This window comes from Chelmon rostratus, chromosome 12, assembly GCF_017976325.1.
Source record: "Chelmon rostratus isolate fCheRos1 chromosome 12, fCheRos1.pri, whole genome shotgun sequence".
In the NCBI taxonomy this organism is placed as follows: Eukaryota; Metazoa; Chordata; class Actinopteri; order Chaetodontiformes; family Chaetodontidae; genus Chelmon; species Chelmon rostratus.
In genome coordinates, this window is record NC_055669.1 from 2,458,780 (window position 1) to 2,477,541 (window position 18,762).

At 42.1% G+C, this 18,762-nt stretch overlaps 1 protein-coding gene across 1 annotated transcript in view; it reads left to right on the plus strand.

Moving 5' to 3' along the window:
- LOC121614619 (cadherin-6-like) overlaps positions 1–15,936 on the plus strand; it is a 76,152-nt gene extending 60,216 nt beyond the window's left edge. The window contains exons 8-12 of the mRNA XM_041948598.1: positions 1,106–1,242; positions 2,962–3,083; positions 7,081–7,198; positions 8,934–9,185; positions 14,734–15,936. Of these exons, the coding sequence (XP_041804532.1) occupies positions 1,106–1,242; positions 2,962–3,083; positions 7,081–7,198; positions 8,934–9,185; positions 14,734–15,281 (1,177 nt within the window). The 3' untranslated portion in view covers positions 15,282–15,936. The remainder of the gene's footprint in view (positions 1–1,105; positions 1,243–2,961; positions 3,084–7,080; positions 7,199–8,933; positions 9,186–14,733) is intronic.
- Positions 15,937–18,762: the final 2,826 nt, after the last annotated feature.

Genomic DNA, 18,762 nt, shown 5'->3' on the forward strand with positions numbered 1-18,762 from the left:
ACAGCAGTTTAGAGCGCTCCCAGCTGACGCCACATTGTGTTGAGCTAGGCTCAGCTTTTTTTGCCTCAGTTCTTTTCCCTCCAGTTTCTCTCCCTTCTCCTTTCCTTCCTTTTCCTCCTCAGGAGAAGCAGATAAACGCGACTTCACCTCACTTTGTGCCACCTAGAGCCATTCATATAAAATTCACTTTGCGTCCAGTTGGAACACACCTTAAAGGACTCATCCAGCATTTCTGAAATACATGTATTTTCTGTCTTTCAGAGACTGAGCTGAGCACATCAAAATCATCACATATACAAAGCTGGAATCAGGACACGGTTAGCCTAACTAGCATTAGCCTGGCTTGACAAAAGTAGAAAAAATGGATAGGGCAATGTTATAGCATGTAATTCCTCCTAAACCTCAAATTACTGTTTCTGCATTACTGTTTATGGGTTGAAAAACTCAGCATGTGGCTATTAGTGAAGGCTTGGTAGGCGTATTTTTGTTCTTGGCTAGGCTTCTTGGCTGTGCACTTCACACACAGAGATGAGAGATGAGGAGACAGTGAGGGAGCCATTTCAACGTGTTTTTAATGTAGATTTTAGAAATAGCACTTGCTTTCAGTGCCAGGTTGTGGTTTTAAAAAAGACGCATGTTAATGAAGACGCTTGTGTTACTTTTACAAACAGTAAAATTCAGTCACGGTCACAAGCCTCCTTGGAAGCATTTGTGTAATTAATATTGCTTAGTTTGGATGATTTATTGCAAAACATATGCTTTTGTTTTATGTGGCTAGTGGCACATTTTACACCACAGAGTCCTGTGGGAAGCAACAAAGCAGCTGCACTCAGTAGCTCTGGCCCGTAGTCATAGTTTATGAGCTCACATTGTACCTTGAACAGCTTTAAAGACTTAAAGGTACATACAACAACTCCACAGTACACCAGATCATTTTTGACTTGGCTCTATCACCATCAACTCTCCTCCATCACAGGCTGAGAGAAATCAATTACTCTCCCTAATGTGGTGACTCCTTGGTGGGGCTGCACAGATACATGACTTGCTGTAGTTCATCCCACGCACAACCTAATTTAGCCCTTTCTCACCTTCTTGCTTGTCACAGGTACTCTGTCGACCGTCGCACTGACATGGACCGCCTGTTCAATGTCCATCCAGGAAATGGATCTGTGTTCCTGCTCAAGAGCCTGGACAGAGAGGAGACTGCCTGGCATAATATTTCAATCATCGCCACCGAGTTCCGTAAGTCCGGCGGGGCCGACACCAGGGATGATGTGATGTATTGATGTAGAGTAGAAATGTATGCGGCCAGACAGAATGTCTGCGACCACGATGTATCAGTCACAGTCTGGAGGGAGGTCAGTGAGTGTACTAACTATAGTATCCAGCACTGGAAAGGGTCAGCTCACCCCAAATTACAAAAGAGAGATCTTTTTTGACATGACATTTCAGCCATGTGGACACTTTCAGTTCAGGCTTCCACATATTTTTGCCTGAGTTTCATATGTTAGGGTGAAATGACATCTCGAAAACTTTCCAGAAACAACACCCCAGTTCCTCTGAATAATCCACAGACCTACACATGAACTATTTGCCTGTAATTACTCTCCACAGAAGAAAGAGCTGCTGTTCAATGTGTTCACAATAAGGTTTGCAGATTGTCTGAATAGCAAGGAAACAGTTTCCTTTCCCAGACACTTTCCTTTCAAGTCGTACAAATGTCACTTTTCAATGAAATGAGCAGCAGAAACAAACTTCCAGCCACCTCCATTGTTCCCACATTTCAAAGGTGGGTACGACATACTTGGCCAACCTCCACAAGTAGTAATAGTTTGGCCTATTTATCCTTAATTATTGACTAATTGGTATTCATAACAGCAGTACAACAGTATGACTTATCTATGGTTAAGTCACAAAATCAAATCATTGTACAGAGACCGATGCTGAAATGTTAAACTTACCAAGTCGACTTACTAATGATTCGTGCACAAAGTGAAGCCGACTGTCCACAGACTGGATCTACCCTTCACTGCAGTATCTACTTTTTTATCAAAAAGAGCAGGAAGAAATCAAAGCACAGACACCTCTGAGACACTTTCATTTGATATGGAACCACTGTGCTCATCATGCAGCTCCCTGTTGGTCCTCATGAGAAACTGAGTGCAGAGCGTAGGGAGACGGCTGCTACGAGGCTACATGCACAACTGTCCTTTCAGCTTTTGCTGATCGTTTTCTCTGTGCAGCCATGCAAAGGGAAGGAACCATTAATATGTTATTATCTGACTGTGGCTTTAACATGAAGTAGAGTCACCCATCAGCGCCATTATATATCTGTGGAAGAGGCTCTGGTAGTGCTGATTTTCTGGTAATCAAAGATGAAAAAACTGAATCCTCAAAATATTGTTTTGGCTCGTTTTTATTCTAATTTTCTGGTTTCCGGTTTTATTATTATCAGATAGCCCCAGCTTCCACAAACAACTTGACTCTGTCAGGTTTATTTATTTATTTACTTATTTTGGGTGTGAAATGGAAGCCTGATTGGTTTCCTGTCTTGAACTGAGACACGCTGTGAAAATTACAGCACTCTGTAAACTACTTGGGCACAGGATTAACAAATATGGCCTTGTTTTTGGATCTCATCTGGAACTTGTTTTGTTTTCTTTCTCATACTCATATTTCATCTGTTATGTTAATGTGTGAGCTCAGAGGTTAGAGACATGCCTTGTGTCCGGGGGGAGGGGGGCTCAGGAAAGTGGATGACTAACACTCCAACTTTCTGCTTCATCAGATAGTGACACAGCGCCCTAAAGCCAAGGCAACGTGCTGCTCAGCTGTAGCTATCAGTAGACGTGAGCTGAGGTTGTACCAGATAGCTCACAGTATGAGTATGTGCTAGACTGTAAATGTGGAGCAGTGTGTTAAGTTTTGCCCAGCGTGAAGCTTTTTTTTGTTTCCTTCCAGATAATCCCCGTCAGAGCAGCCACGTTCCAGTCTTCATCCGCCTGCTGGACATCAACGACAACGCTCCCACCTTTGCCACTGTGTATGAAACCTTCGTCTGTGAGAGGACTAAGGCTGGCCAGGTACTACAGCTTTATCACTTTGTGCTTCTGGGAAGTAGAAACATTGTACTGTATATCTTAGACAGACAGGCAGGTGGATGGATAAATGTGTTTTTTGTCAGGTGTATGTACTAACATACAGTACCCAGATATAATCAAGATTGAGCAGCATCCGATTGTCCAGCCAATCAGAGCCTAGGGTTGGGAGTCATTAGTCAATAGTATTTTATCTTGAATTGACTCCACGTATTGAATCCCTTACAATTTCTTAGCAACTAAATACAAACTCGAACAGGATCTGAATGCAGTGCTGTGAATGCAGCACACTCGTGCTGGTAGAGTGTGGTGCAGACCCTGGCCTGCAGAGAGCACATTAACCAAACAGTCACATTTTTGTCTTTTTTTTGTCAGGTTGCTCGTAGAATTAACATTATGACAGCTGGTGTAACCTGCTGTCTAATACTGAGAATCTCACCTCATGAATATTTTGTATATTTCTCTTTGCAAATATGAAAGGGTAAGGAGAGATAAAAGATTCAATAGAAGTGTGCTCCCCTCATAGCTGAGCAAATCCAAGTATTTCACCTAGAACTAGATCCAAAACTAGAGCCTCACTGCAAGCCCCTAGGCAAGAAGCAGTAATGACAAGAAAGCAGTAATATCATTATATCCTGTTTAAACACAGGTTAGTTCCTCGGTAATCATAGCAGTCGAGGATCTGTGGAGAAGCTACTAATTATGCCTTCACCTCAGCCAGCAGGGGATCTCTGTGCAGAGCAATGACAGACAGACCACAGAGTGGAACAGGAACAGGTCTGCTCTGTCAGGAAGAAACTATATAAGATATTATATTTACCTAATAATCCCACACAAGAAACTCTGACATCGTCTTAGAGACGCTAAGAAGAAGCAGCAGCTCTGTGCTGTGGCTGTGGATGTTTGACTGGTGTTGAAGGTTTTGATTGACATGCTGTTTGACAGCTTTTCTTTGAGAGTGTTCCTGCTACAAGAAGTCGAGTTATGCTGTATCATGCACATAGCTGTGCTCTTGCTGTTGTTAAGACTCTGAGTCGTACTTTGGCGTGAGGAGCATGAGGAGAGACCTTTGAGTCGAAAGGCAGACATGTTTTGTCTCCTTTCAATTCATACGCCTAAAGAGAGCAGCCTTAAAGGGCGATCCTGATTTCTTAGAACTTGGGTCTTATTTTCATAGTTCAGTTAGTATCAGTTACACTAAAATTTCTTACACCAAGGTAGATCCCAGGGTCTGTGAACATGGCAACAAAACAAAATTATTACTTAAACTGTCTGCTGTAAACATCCACCGTAGTTTACTGACCCACCTCCTGATTCAACTTTGACCTGCTGTGCCTACTGTAGTTGTGTGCACAGTTTTCCTTTGCAATGAGGGATTATTTTATTATTTATGTTTATATTTCAGGTGCACTCTCTCAGTTTATCCTCTAAATATAGTGGTTTAGATCACTGGATAAACTGTTGGTATGATGGTCTAAAAACACCAGACTCACCTTTTGAAACACCCACCATGTGTACATTGTGAAAGGTAAACTACAAACTTCAACACATATAAACTTGTCATAAACCAGAGTGATCCTTTAGGAGATGGACAGTCCTACAGAAATAAATAGATTACTTACACAGATACACAACTTACTTACACAAACGCAGTACACACAAAAATGCACACATCGTGGTTAACTGCTGCCTACGATCGATTCATAAATTGGCTGCTCCGTGACATTATTTCAGTGTGCAGCACTGAACTTGAAAGACCTCGACTACAGAATTTGAACCAGCTCTACAGCCGCCCAGAGCAGGTGGTGTGGTAGTTATTGTGTAGTAATGTGCTTTTATGAATCACTTATGGGACATGGCAAGAGCAAGAGGCTAAAGCGAGCTGGTAATCCCCTTTTATGAATAGATACGCAGCATTTGCATGGAATCAGCCCTTACTACCACTTTGACCCTTGCACTGGGTTTGAGAAATATAGGCCAACGTGTCTCTCGTCTTTATTTGAAGATTTTTCCGTCAAAAACATCAGCACAATCTGAAAATCCATTTTTACTGCAGTGAACTGCTAGATGAGGCAGGAACACTTTGTTTTTCGTGGCTCTGAGGGAATTTTAGGCTTTTTCAAATGGAGAACTGACTTTTATTTCCTGCCTTTTTGTGTTACACTGGCGGTGAACCAATGAATAAAGTACTGACACACAGAAGATCACTCTTCATGAATTCTCCTCTGGCTTCTAATTGACTGGCTTTACTGTCCAATGCAACACAACTGTGACTTTGTTGGATCTGTTGAGTAGTTCGTCAGTCCAAATTTGAATTTGAATGCTTTAAACAGTACTTAGTGTAATTGTACTCTGCTGTAATACCACTTGATATGATTCATCACGTACTGTATTTGATGCAACTAATGTGATTAAAGCACACAAGCTTATAGATGTGCACATGCTGTATGCACACATACACACACACACTCCTGCATCTGTGAAACTGATTGGCTGTGCTCCTGGAGACCACTGGGTTTCTTCTTTTGTGGTGGCTGACGGGCTAATCTGTCGCAGACGCTGACAGGAGCTATCACACATGAAATATTGTAAACAGGGTTACACACACACACACACCATGCATCTACATAATATTATACAACAATTAACAGAAAAACACAAATCTGTGTACAATCACACACACATAACAGGCTAAATATAGCACAACAAAACACAGCGAGGTGGAACAACACTACACTGATGCCACACACACAACGTCATCTTGACATTCTTCGGTATGGCGGCTCGCTGCCATTGGTCTCCTGACGTCCCTGTCATCCTGCCATCCTTTCATCCTTTAATTCCTCTGCCCTTTCATCTGTCCATCAATGTTAATCATCAGTATTTGTTCGCTGGATATCCTCTGCTGCTTCCCTCAGGCTACACATTCATTGGGTGTATGTGTGCACGTGCACGTGTGTTATTGGCACAAATCTTTGTTAAAGCCTTTAATCTCTCAGCTAGTGTCTCCCATTCAATTAAACAAGAGTGTATTTATGAAGTAAATAATAAATACAGAGTCACCATCTGAGAAATGGCAGGAACATACAGCTCCCCAGGGCTCAGCAACAGTCAACAAAGCCCCTGTAGTGCATTGGTGCGTATTTATTTCTATATTACACCTGCATTCATTAAGAGAGTTGGTAAATGCTCCATGAGGTTCACCAGCTAGTCGCTGGCTTTGTCCGTTTGCTGTTTGGTGCTGGGTGCTGGATCCCATTTCCATCAGAGAATCAGTTGTTTTTGGCTTAAAGTGATTCTCACCCAAATTCTATCTTTGGCATATGAAGCTCTCACCCCCTGTAGATTTGAAAGCTAGCTGTAAAAAGTTTTTAGCATGCTTCTTCACAGAGAGCAGCGGCTGTGCTCAGCTTGAATTCAGTCAGCTACAATGGATCCCAATGGTGACAAGATAACACTGGCAAAAAGTATCAAAACACCCAAAGAAACTTCTCAAACCACTGCTGGAGCATAATCCACTTCTCCATTGTCAATCCATACGCTCAGTGTGATTCAACGCTCATTGTTTTGCTCGAATAAAGCTAAATACACTGCTTCCATGCCCTGCTGTCACACTCCTCAAAGCTCCACTGGAAGCAGGGGGTTTTGTCACATTTACAAAAAGAGAGAAATACTGCAGGATAGCAAAGAAATTAGAATGTCAAAAAGCAAATAGCTCTTACATGGTTCCAAAGCTTTTCCAGCTGATAGCTGTGTAAAAGAGTGACATGGAAGAGGAATGATTAACAGCATTGTTATGGCTGGGAGGGGTAAAGGAGCAGCACAGGAACTTTGATATAGCAAAAGAGTGAAAACATGTATGTCCCAACATGTTGTACATGGAGTATATATTAAGTAAAGCATTTTTTCACTCATTGACTGCACACAACTCATGTTACTCCATCGGGATGTTCATTGTAATGAATGTTGGTGTCTCTGACAGCGGATCCAAACAGTGAGTGCAGTCGATGCAGATGAGCCGTCAACGGGACACAAGTTTTTCTTCAGCCTGGCTCCCGAGGGGACCCACCGCAGCAACTTCACTGTCCGAGACAACGGAGGTAGGCAACACTTAACCAGGCACTGTGCCTTTAATCAATTATGTTAACTGCAAGGCTGTTGTTGTCTGGGTTTCCACCACAGTGTAAAGACCTGCAAACGTTAGTCTGCTGACGTCTGAAAGAACGACAGCTGGTTTTACATGTCATTCTTGTGTTCAATTGTATAACAACGGCTTTGTCATTGGTCCGTCTGTTGCACACGTTCTTCTGTGGCTCCATGACGTGTTGAAGCACAATGTACAAAAACAAAGTGGTTCATGCCTGAAATAAAATGCTGCAAGTACTGAACCAACCAGAAATGTCCAGTGGTGCCCCCCTGTTACTTACCGTAAAAAGCTTTTGAAAAGGACTTTTGGGGTAAAATAGTGTTCCTGGAACATTATTTTTAGTTCCTCCAAAGGTCTCTAGTCCCTGGGGAAAGTCCCTGCAGTGGAAATGGTGGCTATTCAAAAATGGGCAGTTTTTTAAGCATTTCCCATTGATGGACAGAAGCAAGAAAATAACAAGTCACTGTAAAAAAACAAAAGGGCTCCCTCCCTGTCAGTCATCCCTCACACAACTAATGCATTAGCTGCAGCATTGTTTACAGTGGACCTGTCCAGCTGGGATCAGCTCCAGACCTCTATGACCCTACAAAGGATAAGCAGTTGTAGATCATAGAGGGATGAAGGGAGTGTTTACAGTACCTACTATTACCAACATCATAATACACACAAAGCCTGGCAGGCCATTTGTGAGCTAAAGCTGTTATTATTATTCTGGCTGTGACAATATATATTTTTTTCAGATTGGTTGATATTGAAACAGTCCATCACAATATAAATCATGTCAGTATTTCTGGTAAGATTCTGGTATAATATGAAATTTTGGGAAATACCTTTCAGTTTCACATGTGTGATGAACAGCTGTCGCCTGGGTTTAAGTGCAGTGTTTGTTTGAATCATCCATCCACCCCATCCTTCTCTTTGTTGGGCTTTATACTATGCCATCTGACTTGATCCTTCACTCTCATCATAATTACGAGAGGTCACCCATTAATGCCAAACATAAATATGGTTTCTTGCACAGGTGACCTGAGCAGCCGTGTTTCTGGTGAGGATGGGTTATGGGATGGGAAGCTATAGCCAGCAGCTATTAAAATTCATGTTCTATCCAGTGTGGGCCACATCCTTCTGTCAAGCCATATAAAAAAAGAAATCAGCTCAAGGTTGCTGAGACTTTATTTCATTTCATTTTTCCTGATCACCACAAACACTGGAAATCCAGGTATTCCATACGATTACCTGGCCATCATCCAGTACTCATAGAATCATAGTTACATTCGTAACTCTCTTGATTTATGTTATAATTTGAAAAGAGATTTAACTCTTTTACACATCATCAGTAACACAATGCATTTGTTCTGCAACATGATTGGCTCCTTGTGTCCTGTCAAGCAATGTAGTGTATTTTGAGATTGTTAAACTTTTATACGTTATAGTTGATATTTTGTTTCTGTCATCCAGACCTGCTTGATTGTTCCCTTGCCTCGAGTTGTAAAACAGATTCATCCTCATGTTTCACTCCCTCAGTTATACAGAGCAAATGACTTCTGCCTTGTTTGAGCCACATTTTTCTTCCAACCTGGTAATAAAGTGATTTTTATTCACAGCGCTGCTGTGTGACAAAGTGTCAGACACACCGTGCACTGCAGGTGTGCTGCGATGATATTCTAACTGAACTTTCTCCTACTCAGATAACACCGCTGGCATCCTGACACGTCGAGCCAGCTACAGCCGCCTTCACCAGAGCGTCTACCTGGTTCCTGTGGTGATCACCGACGGCGACTACCCCATGCAGAGCAGCACGGGCACCCTCACTGTGAGGGTGTGCACCTGTGACCGTGAAGGCAACATGCAACTGTGCAATGCAGAGGCTCTGAGCAGCTCTCCTGGTCTCAGCACCGGAGCTCTTATCGCCATCCTCCTGTGTGCCATCATACTGCTGAGTAAGTATGAGAAAATACAGTCAGTTTGTTTGTCTGTGTCAGCATCCACCACAGTCTTCAGTTCAACCCATACAGGGTTACACCAATGTTTAAAATGACTGGTCTAAAATATGGGGCAAAAAAGAAAGCTGTAGCTCATCTTACAAATCATATTCTGAATTTAAAGACATTCTCTATCAGAGCTGAAACAATGACTCCATCAGTTAAACAACAGAGAAATAAAAGGCTAACAGGCTACTATTTTGATATTCATTCATTTTCAAGAAAACACTAAAAAACATTGTCCGGAGCATGAGAGATGTTGGTGCTTGTTATAATTTATTGTAAACTAAATATCTTTTTTACTTTTTTAAGACATCTCCTTCTCTGATCTGGAAAGTTGTTGTGAATAGTTTCTTACTATTTCACAGACTATACAAAATCATAATAAAATGATGAATTAATAAGAATAATGAAATAATATGTTGTAATATAGTAGTAAATTACAATAGGTGCAGCCCTGCCACATAGTGTATGAGGGTAGTGCAAATAGTACTAGTTGTAAGATGTAGATTTAGCTTTATGTAGAAAACTTGTAGAAAGTTCTGCTTAGTACGTTTTTTCTGGAGCTGCCAGACGCATGTGGTGGTTATCCCCTGATACCGCCTACTGCCACCTGTGCTCTCTTTTTACATTAAAATGGCACTAAAAACTGAGCAGTCCACAGTGACGGTGAATGGAAGTGATACAGTAACAGAAACACTACATTTTACAGTGACGTTGACAAAGAAACTGCAGCTGGCGTGGATCAGTGACATCGTGGCTGATTAGCTTAATAAGGACAGCATGAGCACGTGGGGCGTATTGGATTGGTGCATCCTTATCTTCCTCAGCTGATGAGGTTTTCTCACAGCTCTCTATTCAAGTTATCTTTATCATCATGTATCTGTGCCATTTTGAAAAAATCCCTTCTATGAGCCAAAAAAGGTTAAAATAATGTATATTCATAGAGTAAGTCTTTATGTTTAAAGGTTTTTATTGTGAATCAACCTCATGTCAGTCACATATAACATAATACAATATAACACAATGTTGTGCAAAAAACATCAAAATGAAAGAAAGAAAGAACAAAAGAGAAACTTAACACAGGCCTTAAAAACCAACCATGGGGGGGAAATAAAAATGTAAAAATAGAGAATGCCCAAGCCTCCCCAGCCATACTCCCCACCCTCCCTCCGCAGGAGTGCTGTTAAAGTCCACCAATCCACAGCCGCCAAGTCGTGTGTTTGAAGACGTGAAGAAGAAACAACCAGCTGAGCCTCTGCTGTGTTGTGGAAACTACAAGCAGTATTTTTTTCTTCTCAGTCCCATAAATCAGGGACACAAGTATAACTCCCTCTGCTCTGGAACCATGAAAGTCCAGGACCCGCTCCACACTAAGAATGGCCTGTACACAACGCTACAAAACACACTTCATGTCCACAATGTCCATTGATTTTTAGATGATGTTTTCAATACAAAGAACTCAGTGTCAAGGCCGAAAGAGCTGCTTTCCAAATGTTTAAAGGAACAATGCACATTAATAAAGACATTGAAATTCTACAGAAGCATAACTGTGAAAATGTACATAAAGATACTAAAACATCTGTATTTAGCTATTGAAATTAAAATAGGAGGGACTCTTGAAATGAAATGTGTGTACACACAGCATGTGGCATGTCTGATCACACCTCTCTGTGCGCAGTACAGCGGTTCCATTTGAACAGCATTGTAAACACCGGCAGACGTTGTGCTTCCTCATTTGCTGTAATGGGAAACAATGTTGGTCCAGAGCTCGTCAGAATCAAACCTCGTATGGAAATGAATGCATCTCATCTGCCACCACATCCCCACTTATCCTCTTATTCATGCAGTGGTCACAGTCCAGTGGGCTGCTGGGAAATGAATACATATTTATGCTTCTAAAAGTGCAGTCATTGCAGACTTAGTGGACACACTCCAGGGACACTGGAAGTCAGAGTTGGGGCTTGTGAGAGAAAAATCAGTCTATATAATGATGTCAAACTAAATGCTGCACGACATTCATGGTTTTTGCAATGATTTCAATGGCCAGGATCATTTATAACAGCATGTTCCACTAATTTTAGAACAACTTGCAGACAGCATACTGGAACTCAAATGTACTATGTACAGATGTGTTTTACTTCATAATCAAGAGCAATAACCACATCACACATCATGCGGTACAGCGCCACTGTACATCTGCAGTAACTCCAGTTAAGTCACGTGCTCTAGCTGTATGTGAGTTCAGCGGGGAGGCAGTGCTGTAATGCAGTGTTCACACTTACAGTATATGAGTGCAGAGAAATGACAGCAGCTACCCATCAGCAGCCTGCATTCACACACACACACACAAACAGTTTCCATACAGAGTACAATGACTTTTTCTTCACCTGGTTAAGGCAACACTCTGGCTATAGATGTTGCTGTACAAAAGGCTAGATCTGGTTATTATAGTCAGGCAAATGTTATGATGAGAAGGAGCACTCATTTCAACACACATTTCTGCTCAGTGTTGTCAGGGAGTGTTGAGAGTCATACATAGGTGATTCAGTTTACCACCTAAATCTCACACTGCAGCTCAGCACACTCTTATTACAACAAAGACAAGCTCAGCTAAGTCAGCGCTTTGAAACAATGAAACAACTCGAGATAGAGCTTCCCGGCCACAGTACACTTCACGCATGTGGTGCAAGATTGTACAGTAAGGTACAGCATCACATGGTACAGCGCAGTATGACACAGCAACATGGCAACACAAGACAACACATGATGCAGCATGCTACCATAACACAGGTACGTTCGGCACATTAGTGTCACACAGCACAGTGCTATATGACAAGGCACGCTACCATACATCACCTTAGGATACTACTATATAGATATAGGAAATGAAACAATGAAACATGGCACAGTGTGATACAGTATGATGTGATATGACTGATTCGGCAAGATAAGATGCATCACAGTACGATACAACACAACACTATACAATATGACACGCTACAATACAACATGATACAATGTAACACGACACGACAAGACACCATAGCACACAATGCAATATGATACAGCTTGACACACCTGGATGCAACATGACTCCACCACAACATTATATGGCTCGACACAATACAGCGCTTTGCAGTATGACATGATGAGGTACGATACACTGTGATGAGGCACAGTGACACAGTGTGGTGTCATGCCTTACACCACATAGCATACCACACAATGCATGTACAGTTCCATGCTTCATAATAACATTGCTTTTTCAGGCACACTGGGAAAAATGCTACACTAATGTCGGGGTGAGCTCTCACCACAAAGGTTTAGATCAGTTCATTCTTCGAGCAGGTCACTCGAGACATGAGGGTGTACCGAACACAACACAGCCCCAAAAAGGCAGTTCTAATGTAAGGAAATAGATGTGAATATAATAGCAGTAGAATAGACTAGAAGAATAGAGTAGAATAGAACGCCCATAGTTCTAAAATGGACTGGGGGTGAACTGCAGTGCAGACTCACAAAATGTGTGATAACAGATGTAGATGTAACTGATACAAAGTAAATATATTTAAACATGCATTTATTCCAGAAAGAAGAGCAAACGGTGACGCTCGCTCTCAGTCTGGATACTTAGAGGAATCTCATTGTGTCAAATTATATTTAACATGGTAATCAAAACACAGCCTTGAGCTGTAGTGTGTTGGTACTACTGATATGCATATGAATGTATTCATCATCACCTCAACCAACACATTACAGTTTTTTCTTGTTCCCCTCTGTCTCTGTTCATCTTCCAGCAGACATCATTCGCTCTCCCTCCCTGCACTCACTGTACAGTAACTGCCTGCTTTATCTATACAAATCGTCCTCGTTCTGTGTTTCTACAGCTACCTCTATATCTACCTTCACTTGTTCTCTCGCTGACTCGTTCACATCGCAGCTCACGCTCTCCTGCTCCTTCGCAGACATTTCATGCTGTGATTTGCAATGCTACTGTGTATGCATTATCGGTTATTTCAGCTCCCTGACCTTAACTCCGCCTCTGCTCTTTCTTGTTGCCACTGTGCGCTTACTTGATTTAAATTCAAACTGGCCTGCATGAGCTTAGCCAATCAAATGTTCTGCATGATTACTTGTGGCTGAGCCCTCTCTGAAATCAAAGGCTGCTGTCCTTTCTGTCTGTCTGTGCCCAGGCTGTGCAGCCCTCGTGTTTTTACACTCATTTTCAGATATAAAACATAGTGTTTAGAGTTTCATGTGTTGTTCTGAATGGAGATGAGCTGTGGTGCACATCTTCACACACATCTCACTCTTTCACCTGTTTATGTTTGCATCATACAACATTGTTAATACTGTGCTTTTTATTACTAGTTGGAGATGAAAAGATCATTTGGGTTTATTACAAAATGAAATGAGGCTGGTGAAGTAGTTCATGCAGCCAACTCCTCAGTCTGCAGTGACACTCTCAAGGCGTACTACAACACTCTGTATCCATTGATGTACTTATGTGCTGCCAGGGTTCTGCTCCCTCTTTGCTGCCACACTGCTCCCCTGAATGTTATCCTGTCACCTGCTGTAGCACTTCAAAAGCCCCACCTCCAAACCAGCATGCACCTGTAGGCTCTACATCTAAGCTCCCTTAAGGGGGGAGTTCTTATCGCACTCCCCACTCCCTGATGTGCTCAGATTGGTGCTACCCTGTGGGGAGCAATTAGGTCAGAGCCAAGACATTAAATATCAATACTGTACATACTCTGCATTCACTTAATCAATCTGATGTGAGTGAGCTGACTGAACTGGGTCTATTTTTTATAGTTTTTGCCATCCCCATTCATCCATACGGACTCAAACAATGGAAATGAGACAACAGGCCTGTGGAAAAGGTTGGGCTTCATGTAAACATCCCCTGGTGCACAGCAGATGCACCACTTGTCTCGCATCTCTGAGCGTGGAAGCACGTAGTTGTTTTTTTTACTCCTCTCACTCTCGTAAAACTACTTCAAATGAAGGAAAAGCTGATTGTCGTCCCAGTTCTGCACAGAAAGACTTTTAATGAGCTACTGGGGCTTGAACAATGTTGGGACACGTAGATCTGGAAAAGAACTGAGCAGTGGTGTTCTGGTATAGATGCAACATGAGAAAATAACTGCCCAGTCAGAGCACCTGCAAGCTTGAGGTATGTGAGAGGCGAGAGGGAGGTGTCAGGGAGGTGTTACCACACGTGTGCATGCACATCATTTCTCTGTGAAATTTGGATGTACATCAAAATAAAGTGATTTAGATAATCTGGCTAAAATATTAGCTTCTTGCCCTGACTTCTTGAGCAATTAACTAACAGCATTGTCATAACCAATAAAAACAAAGCTACCAACATGAGACCACTGAAATAAATTGACCTTTTCCTTTGGTTTATTATCTGTGTCCTCATTGGCTGTATGTTCCAGGCACTGCTCTTCACTGTAAAATTGTCTAATCTCGTATCTTTTGGTTGTCTTTCTTGCAGTGATCGTGGTTCTCTTCACAGCGTTGAAACGCCAAAGAAAGCAGGAGCCTCTCATCATCTCCAAGGAAGACGTCCGGGACAATGTGGTGAGCTACAACGATGAGGGCGGAGGCGAGGAGGACACCCAGGCTTTCGACATTGGAGCACTGCGACACCCGGATGCTGCCGCCGCCTTGGAGGAGTCCACCAAACAGAGGCGTGACATCATCCCCACCGACACCCTGCTGTACCCACCACACCGCCGACCTGCCCCCGCCACCTCCGGCCTCATCATGCCGCCGGTCAGCATGGCGTCACGGGACAACGGGGACGTACGTGAGTTCATCAATCAGAGAGTGCTAGAGAACGACTGTAACCCGACAGCACCGCCGTATGACTCACTGGCCACCTACGCCTATGAGGGCGCAGGCTCAGTGGCCGAGTCGCTGAGCTCACTGGGCTCAGCATCGTCTGAGGCCGAGCAGGACTACCACTACCTGAGTGACTGGGGCCCCAGGTTCAGGAAACTAGCCGACCTGTACGGGGCCGAGGACAGCGACTTCTCCTAACAAAGACACCACGAACACACACACTCACTTCCATGTCAAAGACAGGTTCAGGAGAGATTTTGACCAATGCAGGGCCAGAGACAGCGACGGCCAACTACCACAAACTCGATCTCAGAGATTGTAAAAGCTGCTGATGAGCTTTAAGAAAATGTGAAATCTTTTCAAAATACACACAACACACACTCCACACGATGAAACAACAGATGTGCTGGCAGACTATAATTCCATTTAATGGAAAATTTAAGAACGCCACCTGATCCTTCACCTGCCTTCGCTGCACATGGATCCAAAAATGCTTACCAAGTCATTCTCAAAAAGTCCTAAATATCTGAATTTGGGAATGGCAACTAATGGATGTAGAAATGTAAATTAACCAGCGCAACGGCAGAGCCCAACAATCTTCAGTTCCACCAGTGTGAACCTCTTCAAAGACTCATTTCAGGCCTGAATGGAGTTTTGAATCTAAATTGGACTGTATTTTGTATTAAGAATTGGACTTTTAATACTTTCAGGCTTTGCTTTAATCTCTCCTTGGTTACCAAATAACCACTTTGCAGAGTGTGTCTTGTGGCTTTAAACTGAATGGAGGACAGCGTTGGGAACCAGGTCAGTCAACAAAACACCACTTACCTCTGCAGATATGAAGTGAAGAGTGTGGGGAAGAAGAGTTTTGCTTTTGGTTTGTTTTTTTTTTTTTACTAAGTGCCCTTCTGCTGCCCTTCGAGCTGAACTGCGGATGCCTGTAGGTTGGCTGAGACTGGAGGGGGCTAATGACTCTTACATGATTGCTTTTTGTCTTTTTCGCCGTCTTGTACAAATAGACCATTCCAGAGGAACTGTTCTGAAGGATCCTCGCTTGAAAATCGCCTTCTTCGGGACACAGAGTAAAAAGAGGACAACTCTTATGATGAAATGCACTGATTTCTTTATGTTTATGCAGGTTTTTAGATTCTTTTGGTTGTTTTTTTTTTGTGATGCAAGCAAAAAGAAGCTATATGTTCATGGCATCATTTCTAGATTTTTAGCTCTTGATTAAGTGTATATTGTGTCAGAAATGTGGTTGAACTGAAGTATACTGAGTTCTATGAATCTTTACTTTTACTGGAGTCCTTTTTTTCGATAACAAAATACAACTTCAGATGTCATGCAGTGTTGAACAATGTTAAAGTTTTCATTGAGAATATGCTTCATATTTACATGAGGGACATGGGGAAATCTTGTTTTCACAATAGAGCTGTCACTTTTTATTCAAAAATTCAGACTACTGTTTGAGTGTGAATGAAATCAACCAGACTCAAAATTGTCAGTTGTTGAGTGCATCAAGCTATTTGTAAGGCAAAGATTGTGCTTTTGTTCAAACATCAATCAGTACTTTTAGAATAACAATGGATCAAATGACTACATGTAAAGCGGAAGAGCCGATTGTAGCGGTCAGCCTCCGGAGAATTACAGCAGACTCTGTGGTTCTGCTCAGTTCCAGTTCCAGAGTCCTTCTGCTAATTGCTTTGATATTCTGGCCCCGATTTTCCTGTTGTGATCGAGTCCCACCGCTCTCATCAACCTCATTTCCAGCTGCAGGGATCAAACAGCAGACAGGCACAGTTAGCGACTAGCTGCTGAGCGTTGAGCAGCTAAAGAGCCAGGGTTGGTGGAGATCAAACCAGAGCTAAAAGTAGAGTGAATACTAGACTTCCATTCATCAGGTGGACACAAACAGGACTCCAAATGGATGCTAATGTTGCTCCTATCTGCTGGACATAAGTAACTGTTTGCTAACACGTTAGCCACAAAAAGAATAATATAATGGGCTGACAGTTTGTTAAATCAGTAGTGAAACATTTTGGCTTATTTGTTTTCTTGCCAAGAGTAAGATGTGAAGATTTACTGTCATGTCTGCAAGGCAAATGTGAAGCTACTGTAAGCAGCTGCTTAGCTTAGCTTAGGAAAACAGCTGGCTCCGCCTACCAGTTCCTCTAAAGCTCAATAATTAACATCATGTATCTTGTTGTTCCAATACAAAAATCAAAGGGTAAAAACAACAAGCTGGGGTTTTGTTTCTGTTGTTTATTGGTTGGTTCCATTAGCTTCCTGGAGAGTCTCCTTTGGTTTAATGCAAAGCAGAGGTAACTGGCAAGATGTGCAGATGAGCATGACACCAACCATCTGAGAAGTCATGCGTGGAGGCGTTTGGATTCACCTGTGGAAACAGGAAACGGCTGCCTTACAGTGGCATTACCAAACAGATCCAAGCTACCTGTTAGCTCGTCACTCAGATGACACCTCGCCTCAACACTGGTTTGGGATTTGGCTGCGTGGCTTGAGTTCAAATTGAATTGAGCAAATTGTTTGTTAAGGCACATTCATTCCAACTTAGCCTTTTGAAAAAGCGACAGCCCTAATTCACAACCAGCATTGCACTTTGAATGTCTCTCAATGACTGGTAGCCTCATTTTCAGCTTCATTCCTGTTTTCTCTTATGCACTCGCAAAGTTTGAGGATATGATCCAAATGTTTTTGCCCAAAGGTATCCTGGCACAGTTCACTCTCTGCTTTGTCTGAGACAAGAAGAAAAACAACAGCTTTCCTTATTTACTGGTTTATTTGCTTAGTTCAGCCTTGTGTGTCGTTCAGACACATGACACTTTGTTGTTAAATGTTGTAATTAACCGGCACTGGAAGGCAGCGTATTCTTCATTTGCTTTGATGTCACAGTTGTTACTGAAGCAAAAGGTCAAAATCACAACAGTCAACCTCACTGCCATGTTAAAAATAACATTTGTTTCCAAGTAACGGATTGAACTCTGAAGTCAAAGTCATTTACTGATTCAGACGTTTAGTTGTTCTGATTTGATATCGGGAGTTTGTATTGTGTGTTTTGGCAGTTCCAGTAAAAGCAGCAGTTTGTTCCAGTTGTGTTTTGTGACCGTGGTCTGCTCTGAAGGCTTAAAACAAAAATGTCCACATATTTTTCTTTATATTGTAATTCATTCTTTTTGTACCAAATATTTATAGGACATAAAGACGATATTCTTGGAGGGGAAAAAAGTCAAAATACCGTCCAGCTTCACTGTTTTTTAATGTAATTTTGGAGGTGTGAAACTCGCTGTGGGCAGTCTAACGTCCGTATATGATGTATTATCAAGTTGTTTAATTTTATCAAAATAAACTTTTACAGTGAAAGTGTTGTTCTTTTATTTTATTTGATTGCATTGTTACATCCATCTCTTGCTAAACTTAGTCATCTAAAGCACCTGCTCTGAACTTGAAGTTGAAAAGGAATTTACCACAGAGAAGGAAAAGTACAGGAAGTGCTCCTTCAGGTATTTCTTCCAGCTCTAACAGCAGAAACAAAGTTCAGTTCTGAAGCTCAGGTAAAATATTTCCCCTGCAACTTTTTACAGCTTCTAAGTGACTAGCATGTAACATTCAATTCATCTGTAAACATGACGATTCACTGGTTTGGTATGTTTTTTTTGGAATT